The sequence below is a fragment of the Molothrus aeneus genome, chromosome 9 (genome assembly GCF_037042795.1).
Source record: "Molothrus aeneus isolate 106 chromosome 9, BPBGC_Maene_1.0, whole genome shotgun sequence".
NCBI lineage: Eukaryota > Metazoa > Chordata > Aves > Passeriformes > Icteridae > Molothrus > Molothrus aeneus.
Window position 1 is genome coordinate 28,339,586 of NC_089654.1, and position 15,423 is coordinate 28,355,008.

The following is a 15,423-nucleotide window of genomic DNA, read 5'->3' on the forward strand; positions in this document are numbered from 1 at the left end:
GTGCCGAGCTGTTGCAGCCTGACCTAGGCTGTGGCTGCTTTTCCTGCTCCCATTTGCCAGGGTGGTCTGTTGGAGGCATGAATCATCTCCCAGGAAGAGCTGCTTGCTGCAGGCATGCTCAGGTCTGCCAGTGTCTCAGACACAGGACGGTGTTCCAGACTGTGGCTGCATACAAATGGGCTCTGAGGTCTCCACCGCTGCCCATGAGCAGCTTTGGCCTGTGGCCCAGCCCCCTTCAGGCCTGCCATCCCTGAGCTCAAATCCACGTTCCTTCTCTCCCTCTTTCTTTTGCAGAATTATTTCCGGGACACCTGGAACATCTTTGACTTCATCACGGTCATCGGCAGCATCACGGAAATCATCCTGACGGACACCAAGGTGAAGCAGGGGCTGGGAGCAGCGGGCTGTGGGGTGGTGCTGGGAGCTCCCAGCTCCCTCTGACCCTCTCATCTCCCCCCAGCTGGTGAACACCAGCAGCTTCAACATGAGCTTCCTGAAGCTTTTCCGGGCTGCTCGGCTCATCAAGCTGCTCCGCCAGGGTTACACCATCCGCATCCTGCTCTGGACCTTTGTGCAGTCCTTCAAGGTCAGTCTCGTGTGTCATGGCCTCTTCCCAGCTGTCCTGGTTTAGGGCAAATTTGGGAGAAAACCTCCAAAAGGGGGCCCCTTTCCCCTAACCCTAACCCTCCCTAACCGGTTCGGGAAGGATTCCTTGGAGAGAAGTGGAAAGAACCTGTTTATTTAAGAGGCACAGCACCCCCAGCACACAAAAGGAACAATACCAGGTGACACCACTCTGTCACTGCTCTGAAAAAGATGACAAATCCAGAAAGTCTCTCCTGGGACTGGTCACTCTGTTACCAGTCCTTCGGGTGCTGGGGCAGCTGCTGCAGCCACAAGGTGCAAACTCTCAGTGTTCCCAGGTCCCAGTCCAGAGCAGGTTCCAGTAGGTCCAAAAAAGGGAAAGGAGAAACAGTCCAGGAAAAATTTGGACTGTTTAGCTAAACTAACTAATGAGTAGAAGCAAGAGCAAGAGTAAAGCAAAAAGCAAAAGCTGCACCATGTACTGCCCTGTCTGTGTCCCACCAGCTGTGGGGGAGCGGCTGATAGCAAAACCAAAACAAAACATTCACCTTTCAGAGCCAGTCTTGAAGGCACAGAACATAATATCCAACATAAACAGAACACATGAATGGGGATACAAGCATCAAAACATCACCCTAGGACACCAGGCTGCAGGGATGCCGTGCTGCTCCCAAATACAGGCTGTTCCCAAGGCCTTGTAGGAGAGTTGGACCAGCACATCTCACCTGTGTGTGCTGTACTGCTCTGGGGCTGGACCTGTGATAGATGAGGTGACTTATCTGCTTCTCTTGCAGGCACTCCCCTACGTCTGCCTGCTGATTGCCATGCTTTTCTTCATCTACGCCATCATTGGGATGCAGGTGAGACAGACGTGTCCGTGTGTCCCCCTGGCACAGACAGTGACACTGACACGTCCCCAGTGTTGCACACGGGAGCCAGCCTTGTGCCTGCCTGTCATTGCTGCTCCCAGACACAGTGCCAGGAGGGTGCTGAGGGTGGAACAGCTTCTCTGGGAGCTGCAGGGCCCTGGGGACACTGCCGTGGCTTGTTCAGTCCAGCCCCACAGCTGCCTTGCCAACTGGTACCTTTGGAGATGTGGCCCTGGAGGCTCAGCTGGGTGCCTGCCATCCATTTGTCCCTGTAGCTGTGCTGCTGTCAGTCTGTTTGGGTGCTCACATTTGGGGCCCTGCCCTGATCTCCCAGCTGCTGGGGAGTCTGCAGAGCAGGGGGAGGCATCAGCTGGTGAATAAGAGGCATGTGAGCCAAACCCTTCAGCTCCACACGTGCTGCAGGGCTGGCTCGCCTCTGCTGTGACTAAATCCCACGCTGGAGATGTGACAAAGCATCCTCTGGGGATGTGGAGCTGCCCTATGAGCTGCCACAGTACCCAGTGCCTCATTTTGGGGTGACAGAGGCCCCTGGCTTGTGCTGCTTGGCAGCTCTGCTGTTTAGGATCTTCCAGTGGCTGATTTTTGCCACCCTGTTCTACTCACCTGAGCATCAGCTCCAGGTGTTCTCCTAAACAGCCACCATCTGACTCAGCCCCCCTCCCTGCCGGGTGGTAGTATTAGATTTATTTTTTTTAAATTTTTTTTTTTTTTAACACCATTGTGAACAAATCCCCAAGCAGTAAAGTCTGTGGGCGTTATTTGAGCAAAATAGCTGGAGGCAGAAAATATTCTACAATTACACATTCCAAAAAACCTGTACAGGGAAAAAATACTCTGCAGTTGGTGTATTTTTAGGTTCAGGGAAAGGGGAATAAATATTTAACAGTAATAACAGCACATATTTCCAATTTGAGGCACTTTACGAATGTCTTACCACAGCTTTGGCTGAGGTTGTTGTTAGATTATTGCCCATAGTTTGATCTTTGTTGCCTCTCCTGGCCCTGGGGATGGTGGGGTCTGTCCCTCCCTCCCTGAGCCCTTCCCCAGCCTGTTTGCAGAGCTGTGCCTGACCCCAGCATCACAGACCATTTCTCCAGCAAGGGAAAAGCTCCTGGGAGTGTCCAGGAGTGTGACCCAGCACCCACCCAGGACGGTGGGACCTTGTTCCTGCTCCTCCAGCGTGGTTGGGGTCACTGGGTGCTGTGTGGTGCTCAGATGGCATCGAGGGATGGATGGATGGATGTGGAATGGTTGGACTCAGCTGATCCCAGGCCCTCCATGCTCCTGTTTCCATGGCAGCTCAGCCTCTCGCAGCCTTTGCCACCCACAGCAAATCCCTGCCAAGGAGAGCAGAGTCTCCTTCCCCCATGGCTGCCTGGCACCAGCTCCTTGGCACGCTGGCTGGGCACCAGCCTGTGTTTGCTGGGGCACTTTTCATGCAAGCACATAGTCACAGGATGCTTTGGGTTGGAAGGGACTTGAAAGGCCACCTTGTCCAGCCCCATGGCTGGGACATCTCCAGCTAGATCAGGTTGCTCAGAGCCCTGTCCAACCCAGCCTGGAATGTTCTCAAGTGTAGGACCGATGGTGGGTGGGACGGTTGGGATGGATGGAGAGCAGAGATCTCTGCAGCCAGGTCTGGAACTTGTGGGTTATTGCAAAGGGCCTGGGTGCAGGGCCCTGCTGGGAGCTGCCAGCCACAGCTCAGAGCAGGCCCCAGAGAAGAGAGTAGGAAAGAGGATGAGAGAGAGAGAGAATAAAAGAGGATAAGAGCGTAAGAGGGTAAGAGGGTGAGGTTCCCGTTACAATACCATAAATCTTCTTCTGTGCTGAATATTCTAATTCTCACTAACCAATCTAATACAAGATACAAATCCTATAGCATTTACATACAGCCTATAAGAATCCTTACATTACCATGCTGTGTTACATTTTAAACCCTAAAAACTCCTCTCTAGGATCCTTCTGCCAAGCTGTAGGGTCTGCTCTGACCCTTGGAGCTGTCTGCAAGCAGAGGGTGTTGTTTCATCAAAAGGGGATCACCTTCAGCTGGCCATGCCATTGTTTTCCAGTTGTTCAGTAACTGAGGTATCTCAAAGCTTGCTTTCATTTCAATCTCACTTATAGTTTCCATATTCTCAAAATCTTTTGCCAGGCAATCATATTTGTAAGGCTTTCCTGTTTCATCTTCCCCAACACTCAAGGATGGCAATGCGAACGTGCAGCTACTTCCCTGGCTGACGAGCTCTTGCCTGAAGAGCTGAGCCCTTTTTCTCCCTTCTGCAGGTTTTTGGCAACATCAAACTCGATGAGGAAAGCCACATTAACAGGCACAACAACTTCCGCAGCTTCCTGGGCTCCCTCATGCTCCTCTTCAGGTGAGCAGCCGTGGAAAACACTCCTCTGCACGCCAGAGATGTTTAATTTGGGCAGGGCGAGGTGAGGTTTCTCCTGGGGGCACCCTGGCTCAGTCCCGTGCCAGCAGGAGCTGCTGACAGGGCTGTGTTGGGGACAGGAGTGCCACTGGAGAGGCGTGGCAGGAGATCATGCTGTCCTGCCTGGAGGGCAAGGGCTGCGAGCCAGACACCACGGCCACGTCCGGGCAGAACGAGAATGAGCGCTGCGGCACCGACCTGGCCTACGTTTACTTCGTGTCCTTCATCTTCTTCTGCTCCTTCCTGGTGAGTTGCCTTCTCCTCTGAAGGCTCTGGGGATCCCCCTTGTCAGCCATCATGTCATCTTCCATCACCTTCCCACAATCACTCTTTCTTCTCTTCCCTTTCTCTGCTCCCTCTCCCCCACTTTCCCCCCACTCTCTCCCTTCCCTTCTCTGCTCCCTCTCCCCTCACCTTCCTTTCTCTCTGCCTTTTCCCCCTTTGATTTAGATGCTCAACCTGTTTGTGGCAGTCATCATGGACAACTTTGAGTACCTGACACGGGACTCCTCCATCCTGGGCCCTCACCATCTGGATGAGTTTGTCCGGATCTGGGCAGAGTATGACCGAGCAGCGTGGTATGTAGCCAGCTCCTTCTCTCCCAGCCAACCTCTCAGAGCTGGTTTTAAATCAGGGTCTCTGTGTTCTCCTACTGGAACTGTAGTTCTCAGTGATGTCTGGGACAGTCAAGGATGTGCTGCTGTCACCTGTGGTCATTGCAAGGGCAGCAGCTGGTTCTTGTGCTGGTTGGTGGCACAGGCGTCTTGGGTGATGTTCAGTTTGCCATGGGGTGTTCATCCTGAGTGCTGGACGTTCCTGCTCTTCCTCTCCTCCCTGCCCTGCAGGCAGATCCCTCTCAGCCTCCTTTCCTGTCCCCAGCTGGGAGCCTTTGCCCTGAGACTGGCTCCATCCCTTGCTCCCCAGCTCCTGATAAGAGCAGGGCTGAGCGGGGCTTGTTCCCACCATGGGGATCTGCTGGGTTCCTGCCAAACCACCTGCACAGAACCTTGTTTGGGGGATGTTTGGGGAGCTGTGTCCTGTGCTGGCCAGCCCACTCACCCCTCTGAGGTGGGAGGGCTTTGGCTGCTGCACTCCTGCCCTTGCTGATGAGGACCTTGGAGAGCAGGGCTCCTGTTTGGAGGCAGCAGCCTGTTCCATCAGTGGTGGGGGCTCACAGGGCCCATACACACCCTGGGTTGGTAGATTTTGGCTCTGCTCCTCCTGCTGCTGCTGCAGAGGCCTTGCTCTCCACTGCTCCCCCTCTTCCCCCCAAGCATCCCTGGAGCAATGGGGGACCTGTGGCAGCTCTGGGAATGTATTTGCCCCTCACTCAGCCCCAGCCCCACCAGGGTGTCTCGTGTGGCCCCTTCCAGAGCCCAGGGACTTCCTGGGGCCGTGATCCACCACTGCCAGGGAGCCTGTGCTATCTTAACTCTTGGCTTTGGCACCCCCACACACTCCCTTTGGAGACTCCTTGCCTCCATGTCCTGCCCACAGGAGACCAGCCCCAGACAAGGTATTTTTTTTATGCCCAATATCAGCTCCAAGCAGAGACAGGAGAGGAGGTGGAGCGGTGAAACACCCAGCTGCTTGCTGTGGGGTGGCTCTTGGGAAGGGTTTTCTCACACTGGGCACTTGATGGTGGCCACTGGCCAGTTCATGATGGCCCATGATGGAGCCACTATAGAACAAGCCTGAGCTGTCCTGTCCATGCCATGTGCCCCTCTGATTCCTGAGCAAGGCATGCTTGTAGCCAGTGCTTAGGGGACACAGGAGACAGTTTTGGCAGCCCTGGCCCCTGTGCCAGGCCAGGAACGGGTGAGTACATCCCAACAGCTCCCAGCGCATCCTAACAGCACACGGAGCTCTCCTGGGGACAACATCCAGCACCAGGGGGGAGCAGGGATGGGGTTTGAGGTCTGGTTGGTTCTTCACCTCTGGCCAGCAATGGAGAGGGGATGGGAGAGGATGAGGAGAAAGAAACCAGAGGCAAAGGCGCCTGGGGGTCGGACGGTGACGCCGCTCTTTGCCTCCCCGCCTGGTTTCCCTCCCAGCTTGTCCAAGGATGCCCGGGAGGCTGCAGCAGCTGCACCTCAGCACTTCCACCCCACGCTTCCCCAAGGGCTCTGGGCTGGAGCAGAGTGGGGAGCTCAGCATCCTGCACCCCCTCCTGCCAGCTCTGTGCCTCGGCTGCTTCCTCGTCCCCGCAGTGCCGGAGGATACGGCCGTATCCTGGGATGGCTGCATCTGGGCAGATGTGCTTCCCTGGGAGGAAAGGGGGGGTCTGTGTGTGTCTGGGCAGGTTTGCTTCTCATAATGTGCACCCTTGGCAGAGCTGGGCTGGTGGTCAGAGCACAGGAGTGGACTGGAGAGCCACAGCCAGGTGCCACAGCCAGCAGCTGGTCACATTATCCCTCCCTGTCTCAGGTTCCCCAGATCTTGGAGGCACGAGTGGCTCAGCTGCCAACCTCACTGGGACCTCGTGGCTCTCAGAGGGTTGGCTGTGTGAGGACAGGGGCTCTGGTGACGTGATGGGGCACAGCTCCATGGGTTAGAACTCCACCAAGCTGCAGGCTCACCCTGTGTAAAATCCCAGCCCTCTCCCACCAGGCCCAGGGGTCAGGGGCACAACGAGGAGGGGTCACCACCAAAACTGTCCTTCTCCAGAGTGAGGATGGGACAGTGTGAGGAGATAAGAGCCAGCTCTCACGGTGGAAAAGGCAGTAGCTGATGCTCACAGCTTTCTCCTCCTCTCTGGGTCTGACAGAGCCAGAAGGAGAAGAGCTGGGGGTCTTTCCCCTCAGACGGCCCCAGCATCCCCCCGTTAAGCTCTCCAGCCTCCCCTCCACCCTCTCAGTGTCCTATTAACCCACCTGTGCTTCCTTTGCAGCGGCAGGATCTCGTATAAGGATATGTACAAATTAGTACGGGTGATCTCGCCTCCTCTGGGCCTAGGAGAGAACTGCCCCTACAGGGTGGCGTGCAAGGTTTGCCTCCCAGTCCTCCGCCACAGCCTGGCCACGGGACACACCATCCACCCTGCTCCCCGCTCCACTGCCACCGCGCCTCCCCAGGGAACCCTGACCTTGCTTTCCTCCGAGTTTAAAGAGGTCCACTGCCTCCCAGAGCCAGCAGCTGTTCCCCTCCAGGGGAGGCATCAGTGGGGCCAGGGGGCTCAGAGCCTCCTGGCGTGGGTTGTGACAAATTGTGCCCCCCGGCAAAGCCCCCTGGCCCCGGTTCCAGCAGCGCAGAGAGCCCCAAGGGGCGCCAGCCCAAATGCCACCGTCCCTGCTCAACTTCTGCAGGCACCTCGGGGGACAATGAGGGGTTTGGGAGGGTTTTGTTGGGGACTTTGCTGTTGTTTTGGACAGGGAGGGCTGGGGGAGGGCGAGGAGGTGCCCCCTGTCCCTGGGGGATGCTGTGCTGTACCCAACAGCCCTGCCCTCGAGGGTGGCACTTGGCAGGACAAACAGTCACGTCTCTGAGGAGCAGGACTCTTGCTAGTCTTGCACATAGCTCGCTGGATTGGCCTGGGAGATGGTGACACCTCTGGAGCTTGGCAGCTCCTCTCCCTTGAGCTCAGCTCCTGGCTGCTGGCCTGTCGGGATCTTCAGCTGCTCAGAGTGAACTGGAGAAAAGTTCCAAAGTCTCTTTTCTTAGCTCGGCACTTGAAGAAGGAGTCAGGGCTCTTAATTTCTCAGTCTTAAGGTTGTTTATTTTATCTTATCTATAAAAAAATTTCTCTTGGCTTGCTGAGGTCAGCTCAGCAAGACAGTGTGAGGCATTCTGCCTGCCCTTGGGGCAGTGTTATGTCTTTATACTAAAAACTACATGTGCAATATTTACAATTACTTTCCAATACCTATCACCTGTGTTAGACAGTGAGCTTCTCCTCTAAACCAATCCCAAAGTGCCACCATCACAGCAGAAGATGGAGGCCAAGAAGAAGAAGGAAAAAGGCTGGACACACCCAGTTCCCTCCATCTTGCCTCCTGAACCCCCATACCAAAAACCCTAAAATCTACTTTTCTACTGTGTGATAACTTCACTAATATGCTACTTAAACTGTTGTGGCTTGCTGATCTTCATACAAGGTTGGTAATTTGCTCCACGGGTCATAATCAAACCCACAGGGGCATTCTGGGCTCTGTGCCAGGGTCTCTGAGCCCCCTGGCAGGGCTGGGCTGCTCAGGACAGACAGAGGGATGTCCTGAATCCTGACACTGGCCCTGAGTCCAGGGCAGCGATTTGGTCTCCTTGTGTCTCTCTGACTTGAAGGGTTTTTTTTTTTAATTTTTATTTTGGGGTGACACTTGAGCAAAATCCCACATCTGCTGCGTTTTCTGAAGTGCCATGACACCTTTGTCTGTGCCTGTGGCACAAAAGGATGAATCACAGAGCTTGCTCTTCCTTCTGCATCCCTCACGGCTCCTGAGGTGCACGAGGGAGCTCAGACAAGCCCAGCCCTTGCTCTTGCCTCTGCAGAGGAGGAGGGTTCCTTGCTGCAGCGTGGTGCAGTCACCACATCCTTCTGGAAACATCAGGAAGGCTTTCCTTCCAGATGCCACCCCTGGAAGAGCTCTGCCACCCTCCACAGCTGGGTGTAGGGATGGTTTTGCCAGAGGCAAAGCAGCACAAAGAACACAAGGCCCGGATGATTGGTCACCTCATTTAGGAAGATGGATTTAGGAACAGGAGATTTCTTGCAAGAATCTCAGATGGGGTTATCTGTTCCAGGAAGGGTTTCTTGGAGTCTTTCCACTCTTCCCTGCTGCTGCATCCCTGGCAGAAGATGGCTGAGGACACCTGCTCGGGTCCCTGCAGGCAGGAGACACCTTTGGGAGGGGTGCTGAGCCCTTCTCAACAGGGCTCCACTCTCAGGTGCTGCTCTGCCCAGCTGGGTCATCTGGGACTCATAGGGGTACCTGCAGTGCTTCCTTGGAAGAGGGAATCCCAGAGCAATCTGATTTCTGCTGGCTGTGGATGGGCAGAGCAGTGAAGGTGGATAAACTCTGGGAGTGGAGGAAGCAAGGAGTGCTGAGAACAGCTTCTGTTGTCATGTGGGGGAGACATCCCCATCCCCATCTCTACCTTGTGTTACCTCGGTCTCCTCCTCCCTGTGCAGGAGGTATTTCAAGAACAGGAGATTTTCAGGAGTTCCTATTGCCCTGGAACAATTCCCAAAAGATGAAAAAAAAATAAATCCATGTGGATGTTGCGTCTTGCCAAGATCCCAAAATGCCAAGTCAGCTTGCAGACACCTTTCAGTTCAGTGAGCCTGCCCTGCCTGCCAGGTGAATGCTCCACAGATGATATCCCTGTGAGGTGAAGATAACTTCACCTCTTCCTGAATCTACTCTCACAGCACTCCTGCTGCTCCCTTCCTAACAGCCTGTGGGGCACAGCACTTACTTCCTAACCACAGGAGGAAGATGTCCTGTCTCCCACATTTCCTCCTCTGCCACTCGCAGGCTTCTCTCAGGACCAAGCCATTAATACCTGGTGGTTTTACAGGGTTTACAGAATCACAGAATAATGAATAATTTAATCCCTGGTGGCCACCTTGTGCTGTAGCCATGGGTCACATCTCTGTCCAGACACAGATGGATGGGTCAGATCCCCCATCCTGGGTGTCCACCAGCTCTTGGGAGTCATCCTGATGCCTCAGGTTTGAGCTTTTATATTTTTCAGATTCTGTGCTGCTTTAGTGTGTGGGTCTGGGCTTCATATCAGGGGATGGTGAGCTCTGTGCACAGAGCAGGGAGACAAAACAATTCCTGCTCCAGCTGGGCACCAAGGACAAATGATCCAAATCTCAGCCCCAAGAGCACAAACAACGTGGAATGAAGAGAGAAAAACAAAAAAAGTTGGGACTGCATGGGCTAAAGCTGGAATTGGACAATTAACTCCAATGTGCAAATGGAGCAGAACTTATGGAAGTGTGAGATCTCATGACCTGTTGTCCATTTTGTGACCATTTTGGTTCATCTTGGGTGTAGCCTTGGCTGGGCTCTTGTGCTGCCCAAGGTGGATCCATTGAGGCCTCTTAATTAATCCCTGCTTTATTCTTTAGCTCAGTCTCTGTTCCAGCTCAGCCTTCCCAAGGCATCAATCCTGCTCAGATGGATTTCATTCCCTGTGCCTGCCTGTGCTTCACTCCGTGGGGAAGTGGTGTCTGGGCACAGCTGTGCTGCTCAGAAAGCTCCAAGATCTCTGCTCTGAGGAGCAGCAAAGTGTGGAGTTCTCATGGGATCCCTCTTGGTCACTGAGGCAAACTCTTCCTTTCCTGGACCCCACTCCTCCTTGGTTGTGTGGAGAATCTCAGTCTGAAAGGCAGGGCCTGTTTTGTGCTGGGTTCCCCAAAATTCCCCCTGCCAGGAAGGATGGCTGGAAGATCACCGTCTTGCTTCCTTTTTTGCACTGAGTTCATGCATGAAAATTGTAATGACCTCACCCTGAGCTGGTGCTCATCCAGCCCTGCCAAGGTGCTGCTTGTGGACTCCTGGATATTTCCTCTTGATCATCCTGCTCATCATTCTCCAGAGCTCTTATCAGCTATCTTTTGGGGTGCCTGCACCCCAAACAGCTCCTGTCACCAGTTCTGTTCACACCTGAAATGTCAGGACTTATCTTGGTAGGAGCCTTTTTGACCAGGAGGCTGCTTCCAAACCCTGAGAAGAGGAGACCTCATCTCCCCTTTCCACACTGCTCTCAGCACATTCTAGGCAAGAAGCCAAGATCCCGTGGGGACCCTTAATTTTTTTGGCAGTGCCCTCTCTCACAGGGCACCCCAGCTGAGATGGGCTCCTGTCTGGCACTGAGGGTTGATGCCTTTGGTGTCACGAGGTGATTTGACCATCCCAAGCCTTGCAGTGGCAGGGTGGGGTCCTGGCACGAGGGGATGAAGAGGTGAGCAAGCCCAGGATCCCTGGGAGATGTGAACGTGCAGAGAGAGGGAGGCACAGCCCAGCTACCCCAGCCTGGCAGAGGGCAGCCTGGGGTGGCCAATTTTTGGTGGCATTCCTTGCTCAGCAATCCCAGGCAGGTCCTTATGGAGCAGAGGAGGGGAGGAGGGAGGGCATCCCACCCTAACTGCTCCCGTGGGGAACCCAAACCAACCCCAATGTTGGAAGGCCCAAACAGCTGCCTCTGCTGAGACTCTTTAAACTCCAACCTGGTGGAACTTGCAGCCGCATGTGGGAGAGAGCCAGGGCGGGAGCATGGCATGCCCAACTTTTCCTCCCGTTTTTTTTGTTCCAGCCGATTCAGCATGCCTTTTTTTGCACTGCTGCATGGTGGGGAAGTGCTCCATCCGCAGAGCCAGACGGAAGCAACTGGGCATCTTCCTGTGACAAGTGACCCTGGCCCACTGCCTTCTATGCAAGATGCTGCCTCCCAATTGCATAGACCCCACCAGCTGGGGATACACAGCCTTTGGCTATGGGTTAGGTGGCCATGCCAAGCAAATACCAGGCACCCCCGCGGGAGGGAAGAGGCTCCGGAGGCCACGGAGCGCCGCGGTGCAAGGCACCCTTATCTGCAATAACCCATGGCTCGAGTGCCGTGTATCTGATTTATACCACTCGCACACAGCCCTGGAACCTGTGGGACGAGGTGGGGGCTCATGGAGGGCTTTAGGAGAGGGGTTCAGAGCACAGGACTCGTCCCAGGCTGGTAGCGAGACAGGCACTTGAGGCCAGCAGCAGAGAGGAGAGGGGTGAGTCACTTTCTGCCAGCATTCCTGGGTCTGTGTGAGCAGTGCTATAAATCCACATCAGGACAGTCTCTCATGTATGATTTGCCTTGATTAACGGGTTTCCTGTTCTTTTCCTGTTTGTCCGTTTGTTTTTTTCTTTTTTTTGTTTGTTTTTTTTTCTTCTCTCCTGTTTTTTCCTGTACTATTTTTCCGTTCGTACGTTTTGTTTTGTTTGTTTTTTTTTCCGCTCTCTGGGAATGCCTCCTCTCTCTGCATCTCCCTCCCTCCCCTTCCCCCTCCATGAGCAGTGGCCGAATCCATTACACTGAGATGTATGAAATGCTGACTCTTATGTCACCACCGCTAGGCCTCGGCAAGAGATGTCCTTCCAAAGTGGCCTATAAGGTAGATCAACCCTTCCTTCTCTGGGGGTCAGAGCCCTGCAGGAGCCGGGCCACCTGCGGGAGGTGGGGAGCTGGGGACTTGTTGGGGTGTCCAACGTGTGTTTGGCTCACTGCTGGGGAGCCTGGTGTGCCCACAGGAGCCCTGGCCACGCTGGCTGGTCCCCACGTGTGTGACAGTGACAGCTCGAGGGGAAAAGGAGGGGCAGGATCAGCACTAGTGTGGAACTGGGAGGGCTGCAGGAGGTGAGGTGAGGCCACAGCTAGGAGGGTGAGATGTCCTCAGGAGCTCATGCCAAGGGGCTTGGAACCATCCTGATCCCAGCCAGTGCAGAAGCCCATGGAGATGGGAAGCAGGTGGGCAGTGGGGACAAATCCCAAATCCCAAATCCCATAGGAACAGGCCTGCTGTGCATGAGGAGCCAGGACCATCAGCAGGGGCTCTCCTTTTCTCTTGCTTGTGCAAGGCAAAGCCAGAGGCCTTCCAAAGGCAGCTCTGAGTTGTCCCAGTGTGCCCACAGGAGCCCTGGCCATGCTGGCTGGTCCCCACGTGTGTCACAGTGACAGCTCGCAGCTCCCAGGGGAAAAGGAGGGGCAGGATCAGCAGGAGTGTGGAAGTGGGAGGGCTGCAGGAGGTGAGGAACAGCCCTGTAGCACAGTTAGGAGAGTGAGATGTCCTCAGGAGTTCATTCCCAGGGGCTTGGAACCATCCTGACCCAAGGGCAGAAGCCCACGGAGATGGGAAGCAGGTGGGCAGTGGAGACAAATCCCAAATCCCAAATCTCATAGGAGCAGGCCTGTTGTGTGTAGGAGCCAGGACCATCAGCAGGGGCTGTCCAAGCCCTTTCCCTTGCTTGTGCAAGGCAAAGCCAGGGTCCTTCCAAAGGCAGCTCTGAGTTGTCCCTCCCGCAGTGGTGGCTGTCAGTCAGTCCCAGCTGCGGATCAGGCTTATGGATCAGGAACATGGGAAGCTGTGGAGGATGTGCAGTGGGAGCTGTGTGGCTTTCTGAGGGCAGCAGCTGCCAGGACAAGGCCCAGAGCTACAGGAGGAGCTGTTGTTGAGGAGGAAATTGGGGTTTTTCTTGGCCTTTTAGCAGGGATAGCACCTTTGGGTTCCTGCACACTTCCAAACATGCTTCCACCCTCTCAGGCTCTCACGTGTGTGTTCACACAAGCATACATCCACCATCACACTTTCCCAGGGGGAAAAAGGGAGGCTTGAAAGCAGGAAAGGGATGTGAGAAGCTGGGTGAAAAGGAATGAGCAGGGAAGGGCTGACCCAAGGTGTTCACAAAGCAAAATATACTCTCTGGAAAGTGGATCTGGTCACTTCGGTTTGCACCCCGCCTTGCCAGGGTGGGGAAGGAGCATGGCGTGTCTAACCTGCCTTGGTTGCCCTTTTCTCTTTCCTTCTGCACTTTTTCCACCCTCCCCTTTCCCTTCCTTTCCCTTCCCCACCCATGGATAATTTGGAACCCCCCTGCATGTGCTGGCAAACTTCATCTCTGAAAGACGCAAAAAGGGAGTGCCAGGATGTAGCATGCTAGAGGAATATCCAGCCCATCTGAAGTCCCTGAAGGTTAGGGACCCTCCTCTCCCCTGCCCCAGCTGGGAAGGGTTGAGAGCTGGAAAGCCAAACCCCCCGGGAACGGAAACCTGAGCCCACCTCCCCTCCCGCTCATCCCACACGCCCTCATCCCTGATGGATGGGGTGTGTCTTCCCAAAAAAGTGCCGGGGGCTGCTGTGGCACGTGGGGAGGGGGGCTCAGGGGCCGTTCCTGGGCGCAGGAGGAGCCCTGGAAGGCAGTGAGCCGGTGTCCTGGGGTGGAAGGAGCCGGGGAGGTGGGGGGGCTGGTGGGGTGATCCTCGCCCTTCTTTTTTGGCTGTGCTGTTTTGACACTCCTTGTTGCTTTTTATTTTTTTTTTTAATTTTTTTTTTAATTTGGATTCTTCTTTTTTTTTTTAATTTTTTTATTTCCCCACCCCCCCCTTTTGTTTAATGTTTAATTTCTTTTCCTCCAGCCTGGTCGATGTGTTTTTCGATATTGTTTTCCGTCCGCTGTTTTCTTCTCTCTCTTGCGCAGAGACTGGTGCTGATGAACATGCCCGTGGCCGAGGACATGACAGTCCACTTCACCTCCACCCTCATGGCCCTCATCCGCACGGCCCTGGACATCAAAATTGCCAAAGGTAAAGCCTGTGCCAGAGAGGGGCACTCTGAAACCCTTTGCAGACTGCTCGTGGCCCTTTTGGTGGAATCTCAGCGTGGGTTTGTGTTGGAAAGAGCCTTAAAGATCATCCTGTTCCACCCCCCTGCCATGGGCAGGGACAGCTCCCACCACCCATCCAGCCTGGCCGTGGACACTTCCAGGGATGGGGCATCCACAGCTTCTCTGGGCATCACCACCTTCTGAATTTCTTCCTAATATCCAAGCTCAGTCTACCCTCACTCAGCTTAAAATCCTTCTTCCTTGTCCTATCACCTCTCAAAAAAGTCCCTTTCTCTTTGGCTGGGCTGAGGACCTCACAGCTAATTTGGGATCCAGAGCCTGGATGCACACAGATGGGAGCAAATGCATTGAACGGGCAAAATTCTGCCACTTTCTGTCCGAAAAAAAAAATCTATCTCTTTAGGGAAGAGGTAGAGAATTCTTCATCAGAAGCTGTTTCTAGAGAAAAGAAACAGCTCGATGTCCACTGTGTAGTGGAGGAGAGAGAGAATTCCCCTTCCTCCCCATGTAAAAAGCCAAACCAAGGATGGAAAAGACGTGCTTGGCTTCCTGAGGCTGTGGGGAAAAGAAACCTCTCTGTCTCTCAGGGAAGATAAAATGTTCAGAGCAGGAAAATCTCCTTTGTTGTTGTTACTGGAAAAGCTGTGATTCATCAGATCAAAAACTTCCTGCAGAAACATGGCATTTTCAATAAAACATCCCCTAGGAACAGCTCAGCTACTGGGAGAAAACCCAACCCAGGGTAAGATGTCATCCAAAGCCCCGTGCTCAGACAACAGGGACGGGTTCAGACCCCTCCAGACAAAGCAGAGATTTGAACCTGGGTGTCCTACAGCTCACCCAAATTGCCCCTGTGCTTGGGTGGCCCTGCTGGGGCACATTGACAGCTTCTGATGGTCCCAGGGCTTCCTAAGCTCAGCAGAGCCCTGGCCAGAGAACTCTGCTCTCTGTGCACAGCCTCACTGAGCATTTCTGGGTTTACCAAGCAGAGCTGCTCTTCCACCAGCACATGATCTGCTCACCAGCAAAAGGAAAGTGGGGCAGCAGCAGGTGTGTGTGGGCTGGAGTGGGATGGGAGCTGCAGAGACGGACCCAAGGCAAGTTTGAAGGTGGCAGCTTTGAGTGGGAGGGCAGGGGATGGGGAGATGGAGGCACATATGGAAGGGATGGGAGGAAGGTTTCCCT

At 54.4% G+C, this 15,423-nt stretch overlaps 1 protein-coding gene across 6 annotated transcripts in view; it reads left to right on the plus strand.

Annotated features, from left to right (window-relative positions):
- CACNA1E (calcium voltage-gated channel subunit alpha1 E) overlaps positions 1 to 15,423 on the plus strand; it is a 131,527-nt gene that overhangs the window by 103,602 nt on the left and 12,502 nt on the right. For 3 of the 6 annotated variants that reach the window (XM_066556196.1, XM_066556193.1, XM_066556198.1), the window contains 8 exons: positions 295 to 378; positions 461 to 586; positions 1,380 to 1,445; positions 3,762 to 3,853; positions 3,991 to 4,156; positions 4,361 to 4,488; positions 11,915 to 12,011; positions 14,092 to 14,197. In XM_066556196.1, coding sequence (XP_066412293.1) covers positions 295 to 378; positions 461 to 586; positions 1,380 to 1,445; positions 3,762 to 3,853; positions 3,991 to 4,156; positions 4,361 to 4,488; positions 11,915 to 12,011; positions 14,092 to 14,197 — 865 coding nt within the window. Of the gene's footprint in view, positions 1 to 294; positions 379 to 460; positions 587 to 1,379; positions 1,446 to 3,761; positions 3,854 to 3,990; positions 4,157 to 4,360; positions 4,489 to 6,800; positions 6,898 to 11,914; positions 12,012 to 14,091; positions 14,198 to 15,423 lie in introns of all 6 variants that reach the window. The other 3 variants (XM_066556192.1, XM_066556195.1, XM_066556194.1) reach the window with 1 other exon arrangement.